Source organism: Propithecus coquereli, unplaced genomic scaffold, assembly GCF_000956105.1.
Source record: "Propithecus coquereli isolate 6110/MARCELLA unplaced genomic scaffold, Pcoq_1.0 Scaffold66, whole genome shotgun sequence".
In the NCBI taxonomy this organism is placed as follows: domain Eukaryota; kingdom Metazoa; phylum Chordata; class Mammalia; order Primates; family Indriidae; genus Propithecus; species Propithecus coquereli.
Genome location: NW_012152618.1, coordinates 4,644,644 through 4,666,872, shown reverse-complemented (window position 1 = coordinate 4,666,872; position 22,229 = coordinate 4,644,644). Strand labels below are relative to the sequence as shown.

The following is a 22,229-nucleotide window of genomic DNA, read 5'->3' as shown; positions in this document are numbered from 1 at the left end:
CAGACAAGAACCTAGACCCAGTAAATGACTGTACTGAGAAACCATAGCAATTCTCTCAAATATTGCCAACCAGTAACATCCCTATCAGAAAGGAACTTTCTACTTCTTATTCCATACACCCCAACTCCACAAAAATAAATCAACCATATCTTACGGATAAATTTTACATATCAACACTGCCAACATAGGAAATAATATTTAGTGTTACCTTTGAGCCAACTATGGTCCCTGTTAACCTTAATGCAATTCAGTGACTTACTAAAGAAAGCCAAATTTAAGAATAAGAATTACTGTGGAATGGTTCATGATTTTGTTTTACATTTAAAACTCACAATGCTCTTTCATAACACTAGCAGACTAATAGGTACTAGATAGAATGCTGAAATATTAATTATCTTCTTTATCATTTCCTTTTATGATAGTTTCCTTTTAGGATACAAAAATTAAATTATTAAAACAATCAAGTAGCTTCTTTGTTTTTATTAATAGTGCAAACTAGTTAGACTACGATTCAGTTCAACTTTATTCAACATTAACCATGTGTTAAGTGAAAATAGCTAACATTTACTGAGGACTTTCTATGTGCCAAGCACCGTTCTAAAGACTTAACATACATGAGCTTGCTGTAATTCCTACATCAACAACTCTATAATCCCCATTTTGTAGGTGCAGTAAGTAAGGCACAGGGAGGTTAAGTAATTTCCCCAAGGTCACAAGTTAGCAAGGATAAAGCCAGGATTCGAACCCAGCAAGTCTAACACTAAACCCTGTGCTCGTCAACACTAAACCTTATTGTGTTATGTTTAAAAAAAAAAATGCCTCCAGGTGCTAAAATCTAGTAGAGAAGACATATATACATAAATCACTCCAAAAACAAGAAAGATGGAAATACACACGTTAATGGAGGCATGAAGAGCAGTAGGAAAATGAAGGAATGAGAGAGACCCGGATCCAAGAAGACCTCTGAGAGAGAAGATTTCAGCTGGGCCGTAAAGGGGGGACCAGATACTGGCGAGTGCACACTGGAGCAGAAGCACTTATTCCCGGTGGAGGGACCAGGCTGAACGACAGCCTCGATGAGGAAGACATGGCATGCGCTTGTGACAAGTGAAACTCTAAGCGGTTCCCTCCAGTGGCTGCGGCACGGGGGCACTGTGGAGAGGAGGAGGAAAGGCGGGGAACAACTGGGCTAGAAAACGAAGCAGGAAGCTAAGCACGGGAGGCTCTGATGTCAGGCTGACGAAAGTGACCTTTACTGGACACCTTTGGCCAAAGACCTAGTACAGGCACACTGTCTGAATCTAAATGATTTTAAGATTGAAGTCACTACACCTCTGTTATATGTTTAATATTATGATAGGAGAACCAATGTGAATCACACCTTATCACCAGAAGGTACTATTTTAAAAACAGACTTTCAGCAAATCGTTTTTATGATATCAAAATATTATATAACAAGTGAATATGTATTCCATGTATACCTTATTCAACATAACTTATCAATACAAACCTTGAACCAAAAAGGCTTACCTGTCCACTGTCCATCTCTTGAAGATGCTGAATAGATGCATTTTTCAACAGAGAAATAACTCTCCAAATGGGGTTACCCCTTTTCCACCCAACCTTCAAATGGAGATTTATAAGCTCAGTTAACACTGTCAGGTACAAATGGCAGCGGTCCAGATCTGAAACCTGAGACAAACATTAACACACTTCAGGGCACAAGCAAGGTCCACAATTTTCACAAAACTGCAAGCATTTGGGCAGGAAATAAGTTTATTTAAAAGTACTAAAAGAAGACACTGATGACAGAAAAAGTCGTTTTCTCCAAGCAGCCTTCCATAATCTCCCCATGTAGAGCGAAGGACTTCCTTCTCTGTGCTTACACAGTGATTTGGAATTTGGCACAATTATAGCACATTTCACAATTGCGTCATAGGTCTCCCCACCTAGATTATGGGACCTTGGGTGGCAGAAATTATGTTCTACCAATTCTCACATGCCAGGGCTAGCACATCACAAATAATAACAACAACCATTACAGCAATTGCCACTTCCTTTGTTTACAAAAATCAGTCATCACAAAGATCACTGTCCCACTTTCACAAGACTAAGTTTCAGAGAGGTTGAACAACTTGCCCAATACCTCAGAGCTAGTAAAGGGGAGGGGCAGCATTAAATACAGGCCTTTTGACTCATAAACCCAAGTAGAACTGGGTTCAGTCCAGCTCTACCATTCATTAGCTCTGTGACACCAGGCAAGTTATTTAACCTCTTTAGGCCTCAGATTCCTTATCCATAAAATGGAGATAGTAACATCTATCCATGCCAGGGCTTCTCAAAGAATTAAGTGAGAGAAAGTATGATAAATGGACTGGCACTAAGTGGTGGCGTTAATTACTATTACTATAACACTTACTGTGCCAATACATTATTACTATACCATAGGAGGCCTCCTATGGCACACAGAAAGCACACAGGAAGCAATCCATTAATTTAATCAGTTTTTACTGAGCAACCACTCTATGTCAGGCACCGTGGTGCTGGGACACGATGCAGATGGAGGGTAACAATTACGAGACCTGGTGATGGATGAAACAGAGGTGTGAGTGATAAAGGTGCCGGGGAGGATTCCCAAGTTTCTGGCTTGAGAAAGTGGCTGGATGGTGGCACAGTCATTGAGAAGGGACAGGGGGGTTCAGCTGTGAACTGCGTAAGTGTGAGAAATCCAACTCAAGTCATCATAGAGCAATCGACTGAGGGTGCTAAGCTCAGAAGGGTGCTCTGAGGTGCAGACAGGGATTTGAGGGCCCCTAACCAAACTGAAGCTGGGGATGTGGATGAAATCATCACGAGACAGAGTAGAGAATGAGAAAAGAAGGGGCCAGGGCCAAGCTTTAAAGAGCTCTGCCTTCAAAGGCTAGAGAGCAGAGAATGGACATTCAAAGAGGAAATGGAACTAACAACCAAGAAAGATGGTGGAGGAAGACCGAGAGAGGATGATGTCATAGGAGCTAAGGATGCTTTAAGGGGTCCCATGGGACCAAGGAATCAAGAAAAATACGGTTTGGAAAGTATCCATTAGGTTTATGATGAAGATGTCACTGACAACTGTAATGTTACAACAGAGGTAAAAAGCCGGATTAGAATGGAATTGAGGTGTCCACTTAAAGAGAAGGAAATAGGATGCTAGAAGGGAACATGACATTGAGAGAGGGTTCTTTCAAAATGAGGGACCCTTAGATTTGTTTAAATGCTCATGAAAAGAATCAGGAGAAAAGGAGAGGCTGAAAACAAAAGAAAGATGGAAGACAAGCAATAGTGTAAACTCTTGAAGAAAATGGAAGAGGATGCAATCCACACTGCTGACATTGGGGAAAGTGTGGGAAGAGATTTTTATTAAACTCTAAGCTACCAAACAAATGTACTTAATTGGAAATTCTAATACCTAATTTATTTATTTATTTTAGGCTAGTCAAGTGAAGCAGTGGGAGTGGGAAAGAACAAAGGAATCTATAACTGGTTGTGATCAATCAGTTGTAAACGCCACTGCACTCGGACCAGCCACATACCTTACTTACTTACTTATTCATATATTGAGACAGAGTCTTGCTCTGTCACCCTGGGTAGAGTGCTGTGGTGTCAGCCTAGCTCACAGCAACCTCAAACTCCTGGGCCCAAGCGATCCTCCTGCCTCAGTCTCCGGAATAGCTGGCACTACAGGCAAGCGCCAACACACCCAGCTAATTTTTCTATTTTTAGTAGAGACGGGGTCTCACTCTTGCTCAGGCTGGTGTCGAATTCCCGTGCTCAAGTAGTCCTCAGCTTCCCAGACTGCTAGGATTACAGGCGTGAGCCACCGCACCTGGCCAAATACCTAATTTATTAAAGGGTGATTTTTCCAAAATAATTTAAAACTATCATATATTGAATTCACTTTTTAAAATATTTGCATCTAAAAGATAAAATAACATTAAACTTTCCCTTTCTTAAGCTATTTTTAGCTTCAAAATCCAAACAAACAAAAACATGTTATATAATGGGTACGTGGAGGGTCATCACGCTTCTTTTGTGTATCTTTGAAAATTTCCCATAATAAAAAGGTAAAAATAATACTGAGGATAATAAAGTAGTATTAGAGCAAAACTAAGTTACTTCCTTATTAAATGCCTTTTTGGAAATGCAGGTGTATTTGAACTGCTATCAACAACTGCTTGATAAGAATTAAGGAAGCTAAAGGATTTCTTCTTTATATTTCCTTATCTTTTTATCATAAAATCGCAAGTCTTTCAGTATAAAACCTGTCTTTTTACATTTTCACACCTGCTTAAGCTATCAAACAAATGTGTTTAATTGGGTATTCAAGTAAAAGTTCTTAAAGCAGGAACTTTTTCTCACTTTATTTATAAGCTAAGCATTCAAATTGTTACATCATTTGTCCCTAGAGATTTCAAACAAAAAAATCAACAGACATTTCTATAAGAACTAGTGTTTTCAAAGTATACTTGAAGGGGGAAAAGTTTATTAATTCCTTTTAGATTCCCTAAAAGAATAAATTATGTGTAATGTAGAGATAAGAGAAGATAGCTACATTCACAGAGCATCCTTTACACCTAAGATCTATTGTTCCCAGTCCTAATTGCATTTAAGAATCACTGAGGGAGCTTTCTCACACACACACACACACACACACACACACACACACCAACTCCTAGGTCCCATCTCAAACCCGCCACATTAGAATCTCTGAATCTGGGGCCCAAATATGTACTGAATGGGCAAAGTACTTCAAATATGTTATATCATTTGAAACTCTCCCAACCCTGGGATGTGATATTATCTCCATTTTACAGATGAGGAAACTGAGACTCAGGAGATCTACATAACTTGCCCAAGGTCACAGTTAATAATACAGATGGACGCTGGGCGCCATGGGTCACACCTGTAATTGTAGCACTGTGGAAAGCTGAGGTGGGAGGATCACTTGGGGCCAAGAGTCCAAGACTAGCCTGGGCAATAGTGAGACCCAGTCTCTACAAAGAACACCAGGTGTGGTGGCGAGCGCTTGTAGTCCCAGCTACTTGGGAGGCTGAGGTCACTTAAGCCCAGGAGTTTGAGGTTGCAGTGAGCTATGATGACATCACTGCACTCTAGCCTGGGCAACAGAGGGAGACCCTGTCTCAAAAAACCAAAACAAAAAAACACAAACCACCACCAAAAAAACCACAAAAAACAAAACAAAACAAAACAAAAGCACAACCCCCTCTCCCCCAAAAGGTAGAATTGCAAGTAGGAGACTCCAGAGTCTAAGTTTTTTTTCCTGTTTCCTAAGGCTGCTTCTTGAAAAAATTAATTTTGCTTTTTAACTTAATACAGTGACTGCCAGTCAGTAATCACGGAAATATTGGTGAAAAAAGTGAAAGAAATGAAAAAGAAAGTTACTCCAATGAATACTTACACTATTTAGCTCATTCATAGTGAGTCTTCTGAGAATAAATTCAGAAATACTTTCTGTAGTAGACATGACAAAGTTCTGAAGAACAGTAAACACCTCATCTGTTTGGGAAAAAAAGTGTGCAACTAAAATGACAGAAATAAATGCTTTGGTACAAAATACACCAGATATTGTAGTAAAAGCACATGGGTGAATCACTTGCCACAAATGAATCCCAATAATATAATAATGATTCGCACCATGGAGAAATCTGTAACCTTAAAAATCACTTAGGAGTACCAGTTCTGGGTAGGATGCCACAGGGTCACTCCTCCCTCTGTTACTGAGCACAGCTATAAAACCTGGACAGAATGCACAGAGCGGCTATTTGAAGACTCTGAAAGGTAAAAGTTATTAGCAGGTGGATTCAGAAAGAAGCAACGCTGAACGGAGGCGAGTTTACTAATTTTGTTCCCTCCAGTCCTCTTACCAATCAGAAGCAGGTGCAGGAGCAGTCAGCAAAGTGGACAACAGAATGTGCCCGGGGTTTCTGGTCAGAGAACAAAAAAGGATGAGCCCAGGGAAGCAGTGAGCACTGAGGAGACTCCAGAGAGGGAGGAGTGCAGGACAGTGGCCTCAGAAAGCTGTTTGTAAACTCCTGGGCTCACCCCTCAAGCTGCACATACATGGATCCAATGCTAAACCGTGGAACACAGACTTTTAGAATTGAACTAAGAGAGACCACTGCCCAGGTCCCAGCATGGCCACTGGATGAAACACATGTGGCCTAGGTTCAAAGAGTACTGCTAAAGAAAATTCAAAAGAAGATCTGACAGTGGAACCAACACCCACAGAAGCTGGGTCAGAATCTGAGGCTTGAACCTAAACAGGCTGACTATCTGCTGAACAAAAATAACATTCTCCACAGGACTTAAACAAGATCCAGAGTCTCATACTATAATATCCAAAATAGCTAGGACATAATCCAAAATTACTGGGCACATGAATAACCAAGAAAATCCCAGCTCACATGAAAAAGACAACCTACAGGCACTACCACTGAGATGACACAGATGTTAAAATAATTTGACAAAGACTTTCAAGCAGCTATTATAAAAATGCTTCAACAAGCAATCAAGGACACTCTTGAAGCAAATGAAAAAACAAAGTCTCAGCAAAGAACCTCAGCAAAGAAACAGAAGATATACAGAAAATCCAAATAGAAATTTCATAATTGAAAAGTATAATAACTGAAATAAAAAAATTCACTGGATGGGATTAATCACAGAGAACAGATATAAGAGGAGAGTCAGTGAATTTGAAAATAGTGCAATAAAAATATGCAATCTGAACAATGGAGAGAAAAATGATTGAAAAAAAAAATCAACAGAGCCTCGGAGACCTGTGGGATAATAACAAAGATGGAATTTTTATGCTACCAGAGTCCCAGAAAAAGAAGAGGAAGATTGTGGTGCTGAAAAAATATTTGAATAAACAAATGGCTGAAAATTTTTCAAATCTGGTATTAAAGGGTACAAACCTACAGATTCAAGAAGTTTAGGAAACCCCAAAAAGAATGAGCCAAAGAAATTCATAGCCAGACACAGCATAACCAAATTGCTAAAAACTAAAGATGAAGAAACAATCCTGAAAGGAGAGAAAAACGACACACTACAAGGGGAAGAACAATCTGAATTACTACAAAGTTCTCAGGAGAAACCACGCAAGCCAGAGGCAAGTGAAACAACATTTTTAAATTGCTGAAAGATCAAATCAGAATTTTATATCCAGCAAAAATATCCTTCAGAAGTGACAGTGAAATAAAGGTATGCTTGGATGAAGGAAAACTGAGAGAATTCATTGCCAACAAATGTCTTTCAAAAGAAATGCTAAAAGAAGTTTTTTGAACAAAGGGATATGGTGCCATAGGGAAATCTGGATCATCAGGAATGAAAGAAGAACAAAAGAATCCCATAAACATCTAGGTAGATATAGGGTCTTTATAGAAAAATTGGCTTTTTTCTCATGAGTTCTTTAAATTCATTTGATGGCTGAAAGGAAAAATTATAACATTTCCTGATAGTTTTCTACAAATAAAAATATAAGATAACTATAACAGACGGGGGAGGGGAGTAAAGGGACCTGTAAAGGTGGAAAGTTTCTACATTCACTTCAAGTGGTAAAATATCACTTTAAACACACTACAAAAAGTTAAGTATATACACTGTAATCCTAAAGCAACCACTAAAAAAAACACTTTGGACATTAGTCCAAAAAAAATACAATAGACAAATTGAAAAATATTAAATAATGTTCAAGCTGCCTAAAGAGAGGAAAGAAATAAACGAAAAACAGAGGTAATAAACATAATACAAAAAATAAAAATGACAGACCTAAATCCAAACATATAATTACATTAAATACAAATGATCTATACCAGTGAAAAGATAGAGACTGTCAGAATGGATAAAAAAATCACGGCCCAAGTATATGCTTCTATATAAAATTTACTTCAAATATAATGATCTAAATAGAAGAAAAGGCCAGAAAAAGACACACCATGCAAATTCTAATCAAAAGTGGCTATATTACTATTAGACAAATCAGATTTCAGAGCAAAGAAAATTACCAGACATAAAAATGGACATGACATAATGATAAAAGAGTCAACTTACCAAGAACACTAAATCCTAAATGCACATGCACCTAACAGCAGAACTTCAAAATATATAAAGCACAACTGACAAATAAAAGGAGAAAGAAAGAGATAAATCCAAAACTATAGTTGGAGCCTATTCCTCTCTCAGTAACAGAAGGAGTAAACAGGCTGGGCACAATAGCTCATTCCTATAATCCTAGCACTTTGGGAGGCTGAGGCAGGAGGATCACTTGAGCCCAGGAGTTTGAGGCTGCAGTGAGCTATGATCATGCCACTGCACTCCAACCTGGGCGACAGAGCCAGATCCTTTCTCTTTAAAAAAACAAAAAACAAAAAGGAAAACTCTTGGATGTAATTGACATTTATAGAACACTCCACTCACAAGCAGAATACACATTCTTTTCTAGTGCACATGGAACAGTCACCAAGATAGACCATACAAAGTACACTCTGACCACAATGGAATTAAATTAAAAAGAAATAAGAGAAAGATAACAGGAAAGTCTCTAAAGATGTTTCTAAAAGAATTCATGGGTCAAAAAGAAAGTCTCAAGGACAGTTAGAAAATATTTTGAACTACAAATGCAACATACAAAGTTTGTGGGATGTAGTTAAAGCAAAATAGAGGAAAATTTACAGTATTTAAATATCATCTTAAAAAACAAGAAAAAGTCAAAAATCTATAATCTAAGCTTCCAATTTAACATTAAAAAAGGCAAAATAAACCAAAAGCAAGCAGAAAGAAGCAATGAAGAACAGAAACCAATAAAATTGAAGAGAAAAATCTATAGAGAAAAATTGATGAAACCAAAAGCTAGTTCTTTGAAAAAGGTCAATAAAATGATAAACCACTAACAAGTCTTGCAGAAAGAGAGAGAGAACACGTGCACACAAATTACTACTATCAGGAATTAAAAAGGGGATGTTACTACAGACCCCACAGGCATTAACAGGATAAGGGAATACTATGGACAACTCTAGAAACAAAACTGTCCCTATTCATAGATGGCATGATTGTCTACAAAGAAAATCCAAGGAATCTACAAAAAAACCTCCTGGAACTAATAAGTACGTTAGCAAGGTTACAGGATACAAGGTCAACATGCAAAAATCAATCATATTTCTATATACTAGCAATGTCCTGTTGAAAACCAAACTTTAAAAAAATATATCCTTTACAATTTCCTCCCCCGCCAAAAGAAATACTTAGGTATAAATCTTATAAATCCTGTGTAAGATCTACATGCTGAAAACTATAAAACTCCAGTGAAAGAAATCAAGGACAACCTAAAGAAATGGAGAGACATAACATATCCATGCATTAAAAGTTTCAATATAAAAAGGCAATTCCTCACACAATGATGTATAAATTTAATGCAATTCAAATCAAGATCCCAGCATGATTTTTCTGTAGATACAGATAAGCTGATTATAAAATTTATACTGAAAGGCAAAGGAACTACAATAGCTAAAAATATTTTTGACAAAAAAGAATCTGAGAGAATCACACTCCTTATTTTAAGATTTATTATAAATCTATAGTCACCAAAACAGTATGGTATTGGCAAATGGATAAATGCATAGATCAAAAGAACAGAAGAGTCAAGAAATAGACCCACACAAATACAGTCAATTAGTTAGTTTTAAACAACTTTATTAACATAATTCACAGAACTTTCAATTCGCCCAGTAAAAGTATATAATTCAATGGTTTCTAGTATAGTCACGTATGTGTAATCATCACCACGGTCAGTATTAGAACACTTCATCATCACTTCAACCCAAAGAGAAATCCCATACTCTTTAAGCCATCACTCCCTTAACCCCCATTTTCTCCCAGCCCTAAGCAACCACCAATCTACGTTCTGTCTCTACAGATGTGCCTGTTCTGGACATTTCATATAAACAGGATTATATAACATGTGGTCCTTAATGACCGGTTTCTTTGGCTTAGCATAATGTTTTCAAGGCTCATCCACACTGTCACATGTGTTACTACTTCACTCCTTTTATGGTTGAGTATGTATAAACCACATACTGTTTATCCATTCGTCTATCCATCTACTTTGGATTGTTTCCACCAAGGCCAATTGACAAAAGTATAAAACCATTCAATAGAGAAAAGATACTCTCTTGAACAACCGGTGCTGGAGTAACTGGACATCCACAGGCAAAAAATTTAACTTCACCTAAACCCTACACTTTAAAAATTAACTCTAAATGTATTATAGATCTAAAAGTAAAATTAAAAAACTATAAAACTTAGGAAGGAGAAAATCCTGTATGACTTGGGGTTAAGGCAAAGAGTTCTTAGGCATGATACCTAATGCACAATCCATCAAATGAAACAAAAAAATAAATCAGACTTTATTGAAATCAAAACTTTTGTTCTGTAAAAACCACTAATGGACTGAAAAGATAAGCTGCAGACTAGAAGAAACACTCATAAAACACATTATCTGACAAAGAACTAAACAGGCAAAAGATGTGAACAGACACTTCACAAAATGCTGTATCTATCATATCTATCCCACCAGCAATTTCATTCCTGGATACATACCCTGGAGAGACACACACAAAAGCACCAGCAGACAGGTGGAAGAGGTTCATGGCAGCACTGTACATAACGAACTAAACACAATCAAACGTCCAGCAATAGAAGAATGCACAAACTGCGGTATCCTCACACCACAGAAGATTATACACCAGGGAAAACAATGAAGTATAAGAAAGGGAATGGATGAATCTTAGGAACATGTTAAGGGAAAAAAGTTATAGAAGACTTCTTACTGTAAGATACCATTTCTATAAAGCTCAAAAGCAAGAAAACAAAATAATATATTTGTTAAACCCCTGCATCCACAGTCAACTAATCTTCCATAAGGGCACCAAAAATACAAAATGGGGAAAGGCCAATATCTATAACTGGTGCTGGGAAAACTGTATATCCACATGCAAAAGAATGAAATTAACCCTTATCTTAGACCATACACAAAAATCAACTCAAAATGGATTAATGACTTAAACGTAAGACCTGAAACCATAAAACCTCTAGAAGAAAACAAGAAAGAAGCTCCTTGACATTGGTCTTGGGAATGATTTTTTTTGAATATGACACCAAAAGCACAGGCAAAAAAAGTAAAAATAAATAAGAGAAATTACATCAAATTAAAAAGCTTCTGCACAGCAAAGGAAACAATCAACAAAATGAAAAAGAAACCTATGGAATGGGAGGTGACAGTGAAGGAGTACTTCGTTTCAGTTATGCACAAAAGTTCTGGAGATCTATACAACACAGCATAGTGGTATCAGGTACTGTATCCTACACTTAAAATTTGCTAAGAGGGTACATCTTATGTCACGTGTTCTCACTACAGATAGTAACAGGACAGGAAGAAACTTTGGGGGCTGATGGAGATGTCTATGGCCTTAAGGGTGACGGTTTCATGGGTCTATACGCATCCCCAAACTCATTGAGTTGTACACATTAAATACATATAGCTTTTTAACATGTTGATCATATCTCAATAAAGTGGTTTTAAAAACACAATATATGGTTGAGGAATATCTGCAAGTGATAAAAACTCTTTTCTAAAATGCACTGAAGTGATACAGATAAAAGTCAAAATAGGGAGGCAAAGAGTCATAGGACCAGGCTTGAGAGTATCAGGTCAATTCGTTCTCAGGTAGGGTAGTGGGTGCACAGGTGTTTAATTAATTTGCATCATAACTTACATATAACCGTTACACATTCCTTTGTTTGTATCAAATATAACAATGTTTCAAAGGCACATGTGACACAGTCCTACACTAAGCATTGAGCATACTAATAAGATGTGTCAAATGAATTCAAATGTACACCCTTAAGGAGTTGAAAATCTTATAAAAAGTTACTGTTATGTTCACAGCATTTGGTTCTACTATTATCATTAAAAATATCAGGATATTTCATAGGCATATACTGAAATCTAATCTTATCAATATTATTCTCAGGTTTAATCTAATATCAATGCTTCTCCAGAATGTTTAAGTAGCAAATTTCTAAAACTGCAAATGAAATTGGTCAGAAAGGATTGGGAATTAAGGTTCACCCATCAATATTCTCATCTCTGACGCCCACGGGTTTTCAATTGCTGTTTTATATATTAGTTAAGAGAAGAGTGAGCTCAATGTTTCTATCTACTACCACTATACTTTCTGTATGAAGTATTTTCTACTTAAAAGGTACTCCGAGATTAGCGTATTTTAAAATAATTATAAAATTATTGCCATTCTCATGCCTTAGCATAGTGGCAATTAGAAATGAATGCTGCTTAAACATGTATGAAATAGTGATCATTTTAATGGTCTAGAAATCAACAAGCAAGCATAAATTAAAAAAAAAAAGTAAATGAAATAGCATTCCAACATCAACAACCACAACACATGTAAATCACTAGAATGTCAACTCCATGAGGGCAGAGTTGATCCTTCACCACCGTATCCCTGGCACCACCAGGAGACAATCAACAAATATTTGCTGAATAAAGTTTTCTTTTTACTTTAAAAGGCCAGGAATTTCTTCTCATTCTAAATACCAACAACATACCGAGCAAGACACCAACAGAAACTACTTATCCTCACCATCTTGGGTACTGGAACCTTTCAACATGGAAGTGTGCAATAACTTCAACAGCAACTGGAGGCATCTGTCAGTTTTCAGCAAGGGCATGTAGGCATTTGTACCAAACTTCATAAGGGCATCCAGAAGAGGATCTAAGAATATCCTCAATATATTCTCTGTTCTCCGTTTTTCACTAGATATTAAAAGACATGCCCAAATCAACCATTTCAAAAGCATACAGAAATTATTTCCCATTTCTAATCTGGGGGAACTGGTTAGCTAATGAATTCAACTAGACAAAGTTACTCTTATGGACGACAGAAACTACCAGCACCTGATAGAGACTGATCTTCTGGTCTGTGCTTTCTCGGGTGTAGCAATTCGCTAGAGAAGAAAGCACAAGGAGAACCACTGTTCTCAACTCTAGGCACCAGTAGGAAGGAAATCCTACACCCGATTTATTTGTAAATAAAATTGCTAAGACCCTGCTTCCATAATACAAAAAAACAAACATAAGTTAGTCAAGAAAATAAGACATGTTTAAAAAAATACAAAAAACCCTAAGGATTTATGAAAAACTGTTACAACCAACTTTAGTACTAAAAGTTTGTCTACAAAAGAGATTTGACGTAAATCAAACTAACTGCGTGTCATGCAGATATCCTACCTAATCTACCTAATGAAGCTGCTTATTGCAGTAATTATAGTCTTGTGAGAATTGATCTGCTCATACTGCCCCAAATATAAATGAGATTCTTTTATCTTCATTACCATTTTTTAAAAATTACTTTACAAAGGGGTCAATTCCAGTACATTTCTTTACCTAATCTTATGCTAGAATCTTACAACCAGTTCTTCTAATACTCTGATATAAAACCAGGGATTATTTTTTCGTTGTTACATATCATTTATTTGTATAAAACACTTAAATTCATTTTCCAAAGGAAAATAATGTCTAATAATAGAAATTTCAACTGTATTTTCTGCAAGCCTGAAAATACTGTGTTTACCATTTTAGTCCCATTTAACCAGTGCCCTTAAGAAAAGGAATAAAGAACCAGCTACCACTTGAAGACTGCCCTTAGGAGCTTACAAAACCAGCGATCATTGCATATAGTTTTTTTAACTTCTAATTTAACATTAAATTGTTAAATTTAACATTTAATTTACCAATCCAGAAGGACTAACGTGCACTTATTCCTATTTATTTATTAATTTTAAACATTTCTTTGATATATTGCCAATGTTTTAGTTCTCTCTTTTAATACCTGTGATCAACTCTACACCAATCATTAGAAGTCTGAATACATGTCATAAATCTGACCAGCCTTTTTTAAAAATAGGCTTTTTTTAAATTATAGAAATAATTACCTATATTGAGTCTTCATTCCTTCCACATCCACAGCCAGCAAGACCATCAGAGCAACAAGCTTGGCTTCAAACCAATCAGGCATAAAGCAGTTTTCTCCTGCTTAAATAACAACAGTTACGGTTTGCAATCCGTTAACAAAATCCTTCAAAGATGCTGCTTCAAAAACAAAACAGCTAAGTGATTATGCCTCATTAATACTAAATTATTAGAGAAATACAGCTGAGATGAAATACAGTAGAACACCGTATGTACGGCATGGCTCATTATTTTACATACATATTTAAATATAAACAAAAACAAGTCTTTGTGTGCCTCCTATATGCCATGCGCTTACCGGGATGCTGTGGACACAACAGTTCCTATGCTCATGGAATTTATAGTACAGTACAGGAGAAAAGCATTAATCAAAAAATAAACAAGTAAATATAAAATTTTAACTGCAGTGAGGGCTATAAAGAAGAGGTACGTTGCTATTAGAGCATACACCAGGAAAACATGCCCTTTTCTGGGGAGTAAGAGGACGTTTTCCTTAAGAAATGACAATTGGGCTGAGTGAAATGGCTGAGAAGAAAAGAGATCGATGAAGGGAGACAAGAACTTTCCAGAGAGCAGGATGAGCACATCTGAAGTCCTCTGGCAGGAGAGGGCATGTCATATCCCAGGAAATGGAAGGATTCCCCTGTGTACACTAAGAGAGAGGGAGCAGCAAAAAACAAGGTGGCATAAACAAATAGGGGACAGACCAGGAAACTTTGTAGGGCATGGAGAGGATTTTTGTCCCTATTCTAAAGGTAACAGGAAACCATCAAAGGCTAAAGGGAATATATACAAAGAAGGGAGGAGAAAGGTTTAAGATGAAAACTTGTATTTTGACAAGATTTCTCTAGTTGCAATGTGAAAAAGAGATTGTAGGAGAAGCAAGAGTAGATGCAAGGTAATCAGCTAAGAGGCAATTTTAGTATTTCAGCTGAGATATCAGCATTCTCTAAAATGTAACCAGAAGGGGACAGAATGGATAAAGACACAAAGGCCACAGTGCCTCAGACCTGTGTCTGACCCCTGTCTATGTTTATTTTAGTAGGGACTAAATTTATTTACTTCTTTAGACTAACAAAAGAATCTTCCGAGTAACAGCACAGGAAATTTACTAGACAACAGATAGAATAAAACACAAAAGAGGAATGTTTCAAGAAAGATAAACTCGTGTATTTTGGAAGAATAATTATACGATCACCTAAGATCTATTCCATGATCAGATCAGAGAAATCAGTAGATGAAAATGACTTGGCCTGAGACAAAGCAAGGAAACTTAACACATGTTAAATTCAAAGATGCAATTCTCCCAAATTATCACTAATGATTTTAATGAAGAGGGAGCATTAGAAATATAAAAAGAATACTAAGAGTTCTTCCTTCATGCCGTCTTATACATTTTCTCAAAGAAGAAATCTCTGGTTAACAGAAAAAACTAATGAAACTATCCTTTTAAACATATTTTTTTCTTTAAAATTGTTTCTCACAATCAATTCATACTATGAAAACAAACATGGAAAAAAGATGAACCAATTTACCTACACATACTTCCACTACAGAGGCTCCCAAAACACATCTGCAGTGTCTAGCTCATAAGGACTCAGTAACTGTAGAATAAATAAATTTATCTGAGTGCAATTCTTACTCAGGCAACTTATTAGCTTCTATAAACATATAAGTAGTTTGAAACCTCAAGTCTTAGAACAGAAAAGGTAGAAGTTAGGAAATAGTATTTTTACACTGTTATTCACATCATTTGACTAATATACAAGTTTGGCATCAGTTAATCATCATACATTTGGTTAAGCCTAAATCTCAATCTGAAAAACTAAAGTCCTTTGAAAACATTTTGGTTTTATCAATCCATAAAAATCATTTTAGACTTACTTTCCCAAGCAGGCGACTTAATGTACTCTTGAACTAGGGTCTTCGCATAAGCATTTAAAGATGTCTCATGAAGTCCAACGGGGCTACAAATTGGGGGTAGCTTAAAATAGCTTTCATTAACATCCAACCAGTCACAGAGCTAGAAAAGAAGATAGTCACTACTTTATTTTAAGAACATAACTTAACAAAGGGTTTCTAATTTCCCTAATTTTTTTTCCCACAATAAAATGAATTTAAATCATTAAAAACAACAAAGCAATAAACCATTTATTGTCATGATTGGGTTCCACAGAGACAAAAAAAATGTGTATATGTATATATATGTATGTGTATATATATTTTGTATAAGATATGTAGACATACGTGTGTGTGTATGTTTTCTAATCTCCCTCAAAGAATTTATAAACGTCGTTAACAGGCAAGAATTTCTAAAGTACCTAATATAAAATGCACATTTTGAGGAGGTGTTCCAAAGAACATCTCTACGAAAAATAATACATTACATAAAATTATAACCTTAAAACTCCTTTCAGCTTCATATATTAAAACAAGAACTTTTATTTTTGAGAGAATGTAGAATTTTAAATATAAGTTATAATTAAAGTTCCTACCCTTCTCACAAGTTTATCTTCCATCATATGTGCATATTAAAATACTGTACATTAATTCAAAACAGAAATACTCTCCTAGTTCTTCTCCATTACATCTCTTAGAAGATTTGCAAAAATAAGTCACAGATTTTACCCTTAATCTTTGATCACATGTAATTATGAATTTTTTGTTTTAGAATCTAAATATGTTCTCAATTTCCTTTTTACAATAGCTATCTTAATAAACAAATTCAATAAATTAGCTTAAATCTGAAGAAAATAATTATGAAATTAGTCTTCCTAAAAGTAAGAATTTTTTTAAAAATATTTTTTCCATCCATTAATGTCATCCAAAATTACCTCTAGGGAGGCAAAAGAATGAAACTTTGTTTGACCACAGACAAAACTGATGAATGACTGAATTAATGAATCAGTAAATACTAAAAGATATCCCATACATACAATGAATGAATAGTTCAATAATGCTAAAAGAAGTTGTTCTGTGTAGATCTTTATCAAGTTAGATAATCTTAAAATATATTCTAACAGCAAGGTCAGCCAATATTTATCTTTTAACAGTATGTATTTTTCTTTACTTTCCTCTAAAACTGGCTGGACTAAGTTTCCTAATTATTGCTATAAAATATGCGAGGCTTTCCAAATCTTGTATTTCCCTAGGCATGATTCTGTTACACAAAAAATTATTTCTGACAAGTAAACTCAAATGCATATTTGATTCTTTCCTTCCCTCTATCAAATCTGTCACAAATTTCAGACTGTTTTCCCTTCGAAGAGTTTTCACATCAGACTTATGGTTTAAAAATGGCATCTACATAGTCTCTGGTGGCAAGATTGCTTTATTCTGCTAAAATACACATCTCAAAAATCTATTTGGACATATCAAGAAAATGAGAAGACAAACCACAGACTGGGAGAAATATTTGCAAACACATATCTAATAAAGGGACTGATATCTAAAACATAGAAAGAACTTTCAAAACTTCTGAGTAAGAAAACAAATAGCCTGATTTAAAAATGTGCAGACACCTTCCTCAAAGACATATAGATGGTAAATAGCGTATAAAAAGATGCCCAATATCATATATCATCAGGGAATGGTAAATTAAAACAAGAAGATACCACTACACACCTACTGACATGGCTAAAATCCACAATGCTGATAACACCAAATGCTGACGAGAATGTGGAGCACTCACTGCTGCAAAACAGTACCGTACAGCACTTTGGAAGACAGTTCGGCAGTTTCTTAAAAAATTAAACCTACTGTTATCATACAATCTAGCAATGACACTCTTTGGTATTTACCCAAATGAGCTGAAAAGTTATGTCCACACAAAACCTGTACACAGATGTTTACAGCAGCCTTGTTCCTAACTGCCAAAACTCGGAAGGAACCAAGATGTCCTTCAGTAAGTGAATGAGTAAACACACTGTGGTACAGCCAGACAATGGGATATTATTCAATGCTAAAAAGGAATAAGCTAACAAACCATGAAAAGACAAGGAGGAAACTTAAATGCATATTACTAAGTGAAAGAAGCCAATCTGAAAAGGCTACATACTATAGGATTCCAACTATATGACACTCTGGAAAAGGCAAAACTACGAAGATAGTAAAAGGAGTAGTGGTTTCCAGGATTTAGGGGGAAAGTGAGGAGGTCAGAATAGGCAGAGCACAGAAGATTTCTGGGCAGTGAAACTATTCTGTGTGATACTGTAATGCACTATACATTTGCCAAAGCCCATGGAATGTACAACACAAAGACTCAACGCTAATGTAAACTAAGAACATTAGTTAATAATAATGTATCAACATGGGGTCATCAACCGTAACAAATATACCACACTAATACAAATTGTTAACAATAGGGGAAATTGTAGGGGTGGAGGGAGTGGTAAGGGGGTATGTGGGAACTCTGTACTTTTTGTTTAATTTTTCTATAAGCCTAAACCTGCTCCAAAAATAAAGTCTATTAATTAAAAAATCATTTAGGCTTAGCTATATGAAAATGCTATTTCTATAGGTTAAAAATGACTGAATATCAATGATTTACATGATTCAGCATGAGACATTTACATAATAATATGAACACTACGTAACAAAAGTTACAGGATGTAACTAAATCTACACTAAGATTTTTTTTTTATGTCAGCATATTATGGGGGTACAAATGTTTAGGTTACGTATATTGCCCTTGCCCCCCCGCCCCGGACTCCAGTCAGAGCTTCAAGCGTGTCCATCCCCAGACAGTGCGCATCGCACTCATTATGTATGTATATATCCATCCCGTCCTCCCCCCTCCCATCTCCCGATGAATGTTATTCCTATATGTGCACTTAGATGTTGATCAGTTAAAACCAATGTGATAGTGAGTACATGTTGTGCTTATTTAAGATTTTATAGATTTTAGATATATATATTTGCTTTCATTATTAAACAAACAAAAAGAATTAAAATTCGGGTTAAGTTATAAAGCACCAACTGTAAGCTTCCTGAGGACGGCTGGCATGTTTCAATTGCTGACCACTGTATTCCCAACACTCAGCACGGTGCCCCAGTGCGGGAAGTACGCACTAAGTAGTTCTCAATAGACAAAATCAAGACATTAGGAGATAAGCAAGCAAACTGACAGTAAAAGAAGGAAACAGGTGAAAGCGGACATAATTACAGAACTGAAAAATTTAGTGGGACAAATAAGGAAATCTAAGAGCTGGCTTTTTAACAACAGGCAAATACCTGGCTCCTCAGATGGAGGGAGAGAGTAGAGATGGGATAGCAGTCATAGAAGACATGGGCTAAATATAATCGGAAGCATTTTTACATAAATTTTCTCTTTTAAAACCTCACAGCTCATACGACAAAATAAATTCCAGATGGATTAAAGTCCACAATTTAAAAACTATACCTATCAACTGCAATGACTAAGTCTTATTTGGATATTTGAATAAACAAGATTGAATATCTGAACAAAAAAAATGCAGAAAACAAAATTTAGAAACACATTTGTTAGCCATCTGGAGAAATTTAGATATTGGATATTTAAAATAAAGAAATTACTATAAGTTTTTTTTAGGTGTGATAAGGGCTTATTTTTTAGGCCCTTTAAAGTCCTTATCTTTTAGCAGTACATACTGAAATATTTATAGATGAAATAAGATTTGATAGGATTTGATTCAAAATAATTGGGAGAAAAACGGAGAGTAGAGATGCCCAGGTGAAAGAAGATTGGCTGTAAGTAGTCTTATGCATGCTGGGTGATGGGTACATGAGAGCTCATTATACTCTTCTCTAAAAAATGTTTAAATTTGTCATAAGTAAAAAGCTACAGGAAAATAAACTATAAACTACGTCAAAAATCAAAATGAAAACAAATAGAAAAGGTACCCAAACTTACAAATTACGGTAAGAGAAAAATAAATCAAAATTACACTGAGATGTCCTTTCTCATCTACCAGGTTGGCAAAAAATTCAAATATCACAACAGACACCATCAAGCACTGTGAAATTTATGCAACCCTGTGGTAGGTGGCATAACAGCCCCAAAGATATGCAAGTCCTAATCCCTGGAACCTGTGACTATCACTGTATGTAGCAAAAGGAGCTTTGCCGATGTCATTAAGTTAAGGATTCTGAGATGGGGAAATTTCCCTGGATTACTGGAGTGGGCTCAATGTAATCACGAGTGCCCTTCTAAAAGGAAGGCAGAGGCAGATGTGACTGCAGAAGTGGAGGACGAGGAGGTGACATGAAAACGAAGCAGAGATTTGAAGACGCTATGCTGCAGCTGCAGAAACTGGGAAAAGCAAGGAAACAGATTCTCCCCTAGAACCTGTCAGAATCCTGATTCCAGCCCAGTGATATTGATTTCAAAATTCTGACTTCCAGAGTTGTAAGAGAATAAACATATGTTATTTTAAGCAACCAACTTGGTGATAATTTATTGTAGCAGTGGCAGGAAACTAACACCAACACTGTGGAGGGAAATTTGGTAATATTCAGAAAAATTACACATGCACGTCATCTTTGACCAATTCTAGGAATCCAATCTACAGACATACCTGCAAAAGCGAAAAAACACTGGCACTGTTTTGTAAGAGGCAAAGACTGGAACAACTCAAGAGTTCAGCAATGAAAAAGTTGAATAAATAATGGTACAAGGGGCTGGGAGTGGTGGCTCACACCTGTAATCCCAGCACTTTAGGAGGCTGAGGTGGGAGGACCACTTGACCAGCCTGGGCAACAGAGCAAGAACCCATCTCTACAAAAAAACAGAAAAATTAGCCGGGCGTAGTGGCAAGCACCTGTAGCCCCAGCTACTTGGGAGGCTGAGGCAGGAGGATCACTTGAGCCCAGGAGTTTGAGGTTGCAGTGAGCTATGATGACGCCACTGCACTCTAGCCTGGGCAGCAGGTTGAGACCCTGTCTCCAAAAAAAAAAAAAAAAGGTACAACCACCCAATTGTATGCAAGCAAACAAAAAAGAATTGAAGTGTCTACCTATAGATATAAAAAAATCACTAGAATATATTTTTAATTAAAATTTGAAAGGTGGTATGCAGAGTCTACATCAAAAGCTATCATTTGTTTAGGGACAGGGGTGGGATGGGATGAGAGGCAGGGCAGAGCAGAAGAGTAAGATGGAAATGAGACACTTCTGACCAATAGTTTTAATCTTTGAATTGTGTAAATTGTTACCTATTCAAGCAAGAAAAGCTAAATTAAAAAAAAAGAACTAAGAAAAATTATCTGCAACAAATATAACAACTTGTCAATACCCTCAATATAAAAAGAGTGCTTACAAATCAAGTAGGAAAAAAATCCAAAAAACTTCAAAAGGAAATGGAGGAAAGGACAGAATTCACAAAAGAAATTCTATGAAGAAACATGAAAAAATGTTCAAAAACAACTGTGATCAGAGAATTGCAAATAAAATCATCAAATAATGTGTTTCACCTACCAAAGTGCCAAAGAACGTAGCATGCTGATACATTCGGTACTGTATCGATGCAGAGATAACACGGATATATACTTTCACACTTTGAAACCTCTCTCAATCTACAGGAAGAACCTTAAAAATATTGAAATCCAGCAATTTCAGTTCTATGAATTTATACTAAAATAAAAGGATAAAAAAAACATATATAGGACTATGTTCCTCCCATTGTTATTTACAAAAGCAAAAACTCTGAAACAAAGTCCAACAAAAGGAACTGATTAAATAAATTCTAAAATATTTACTCAACTGAATTTTTACTATCACATCTTGATGAATAACTTAGCGACATGCTAAAATACCTGAATAGCTGTGAAAAAAATAAAATTCAAAAAGTATAATCTTTATTTTCTTTAGAAAGATCTTATGTATTACTATATCATTTTAAATACACATAAACATACCTATTATGAGAAAGGAAGAGAATACATATATTCACAGGGAAAAAAATTAAGAACTAATGGTGGGCATTACAGTTGATTTTATTTATATAGTTCTATATTTTTCAAATTCCACATATTAGATGCATTATGGTCATGAAAATAAAATGAAACTGTTTTTTAAAGGCCCTAATAATTTGCCCCTCCTTCATTTACTCTGCCATTAACTTACTAAGCCCTCGTTATTTTAACACTGG

At 35.9% G+C, this 22,229-nt stretch overlaps 1 protein-coding gene across 1 annotated transcript in view; it reads right to left on the bottom strand.

Moving 5' to 3' along the window:
• Positions 1-22,229, bottom strand: part of TARBP1 (TAR (HIV-1) RNA binding protein 1) — an 81,024-nt gene that overhangs the window by 40,986 nt on the left and 17,809 nt on the right. The window contains exons 10-14 of the mRNA XM_012660362.1: positions 15,989-16,127; positions 14,068-14,167; positions 12,717-12,889; positions 5,459-5,556; positions 1,531-1,692 (exon numbers count right to left, since the gene is read on the bottom strand). Coding sequence (XP_012515816.1) covers positions 1,531-1,692; positions 5,459-5,556; positions 12,717-12,889; positions 14,068-14,167; positions 15,989-16,127 — 672 coding nt within the window. The remainder of the gene's footprint in view (positions 1-1,530; positions 1,693-5,458; positions 5,557-12,716; positions 12,890-14,067; positions 14,168-15,988; positions 16,128-22,229) is intronic.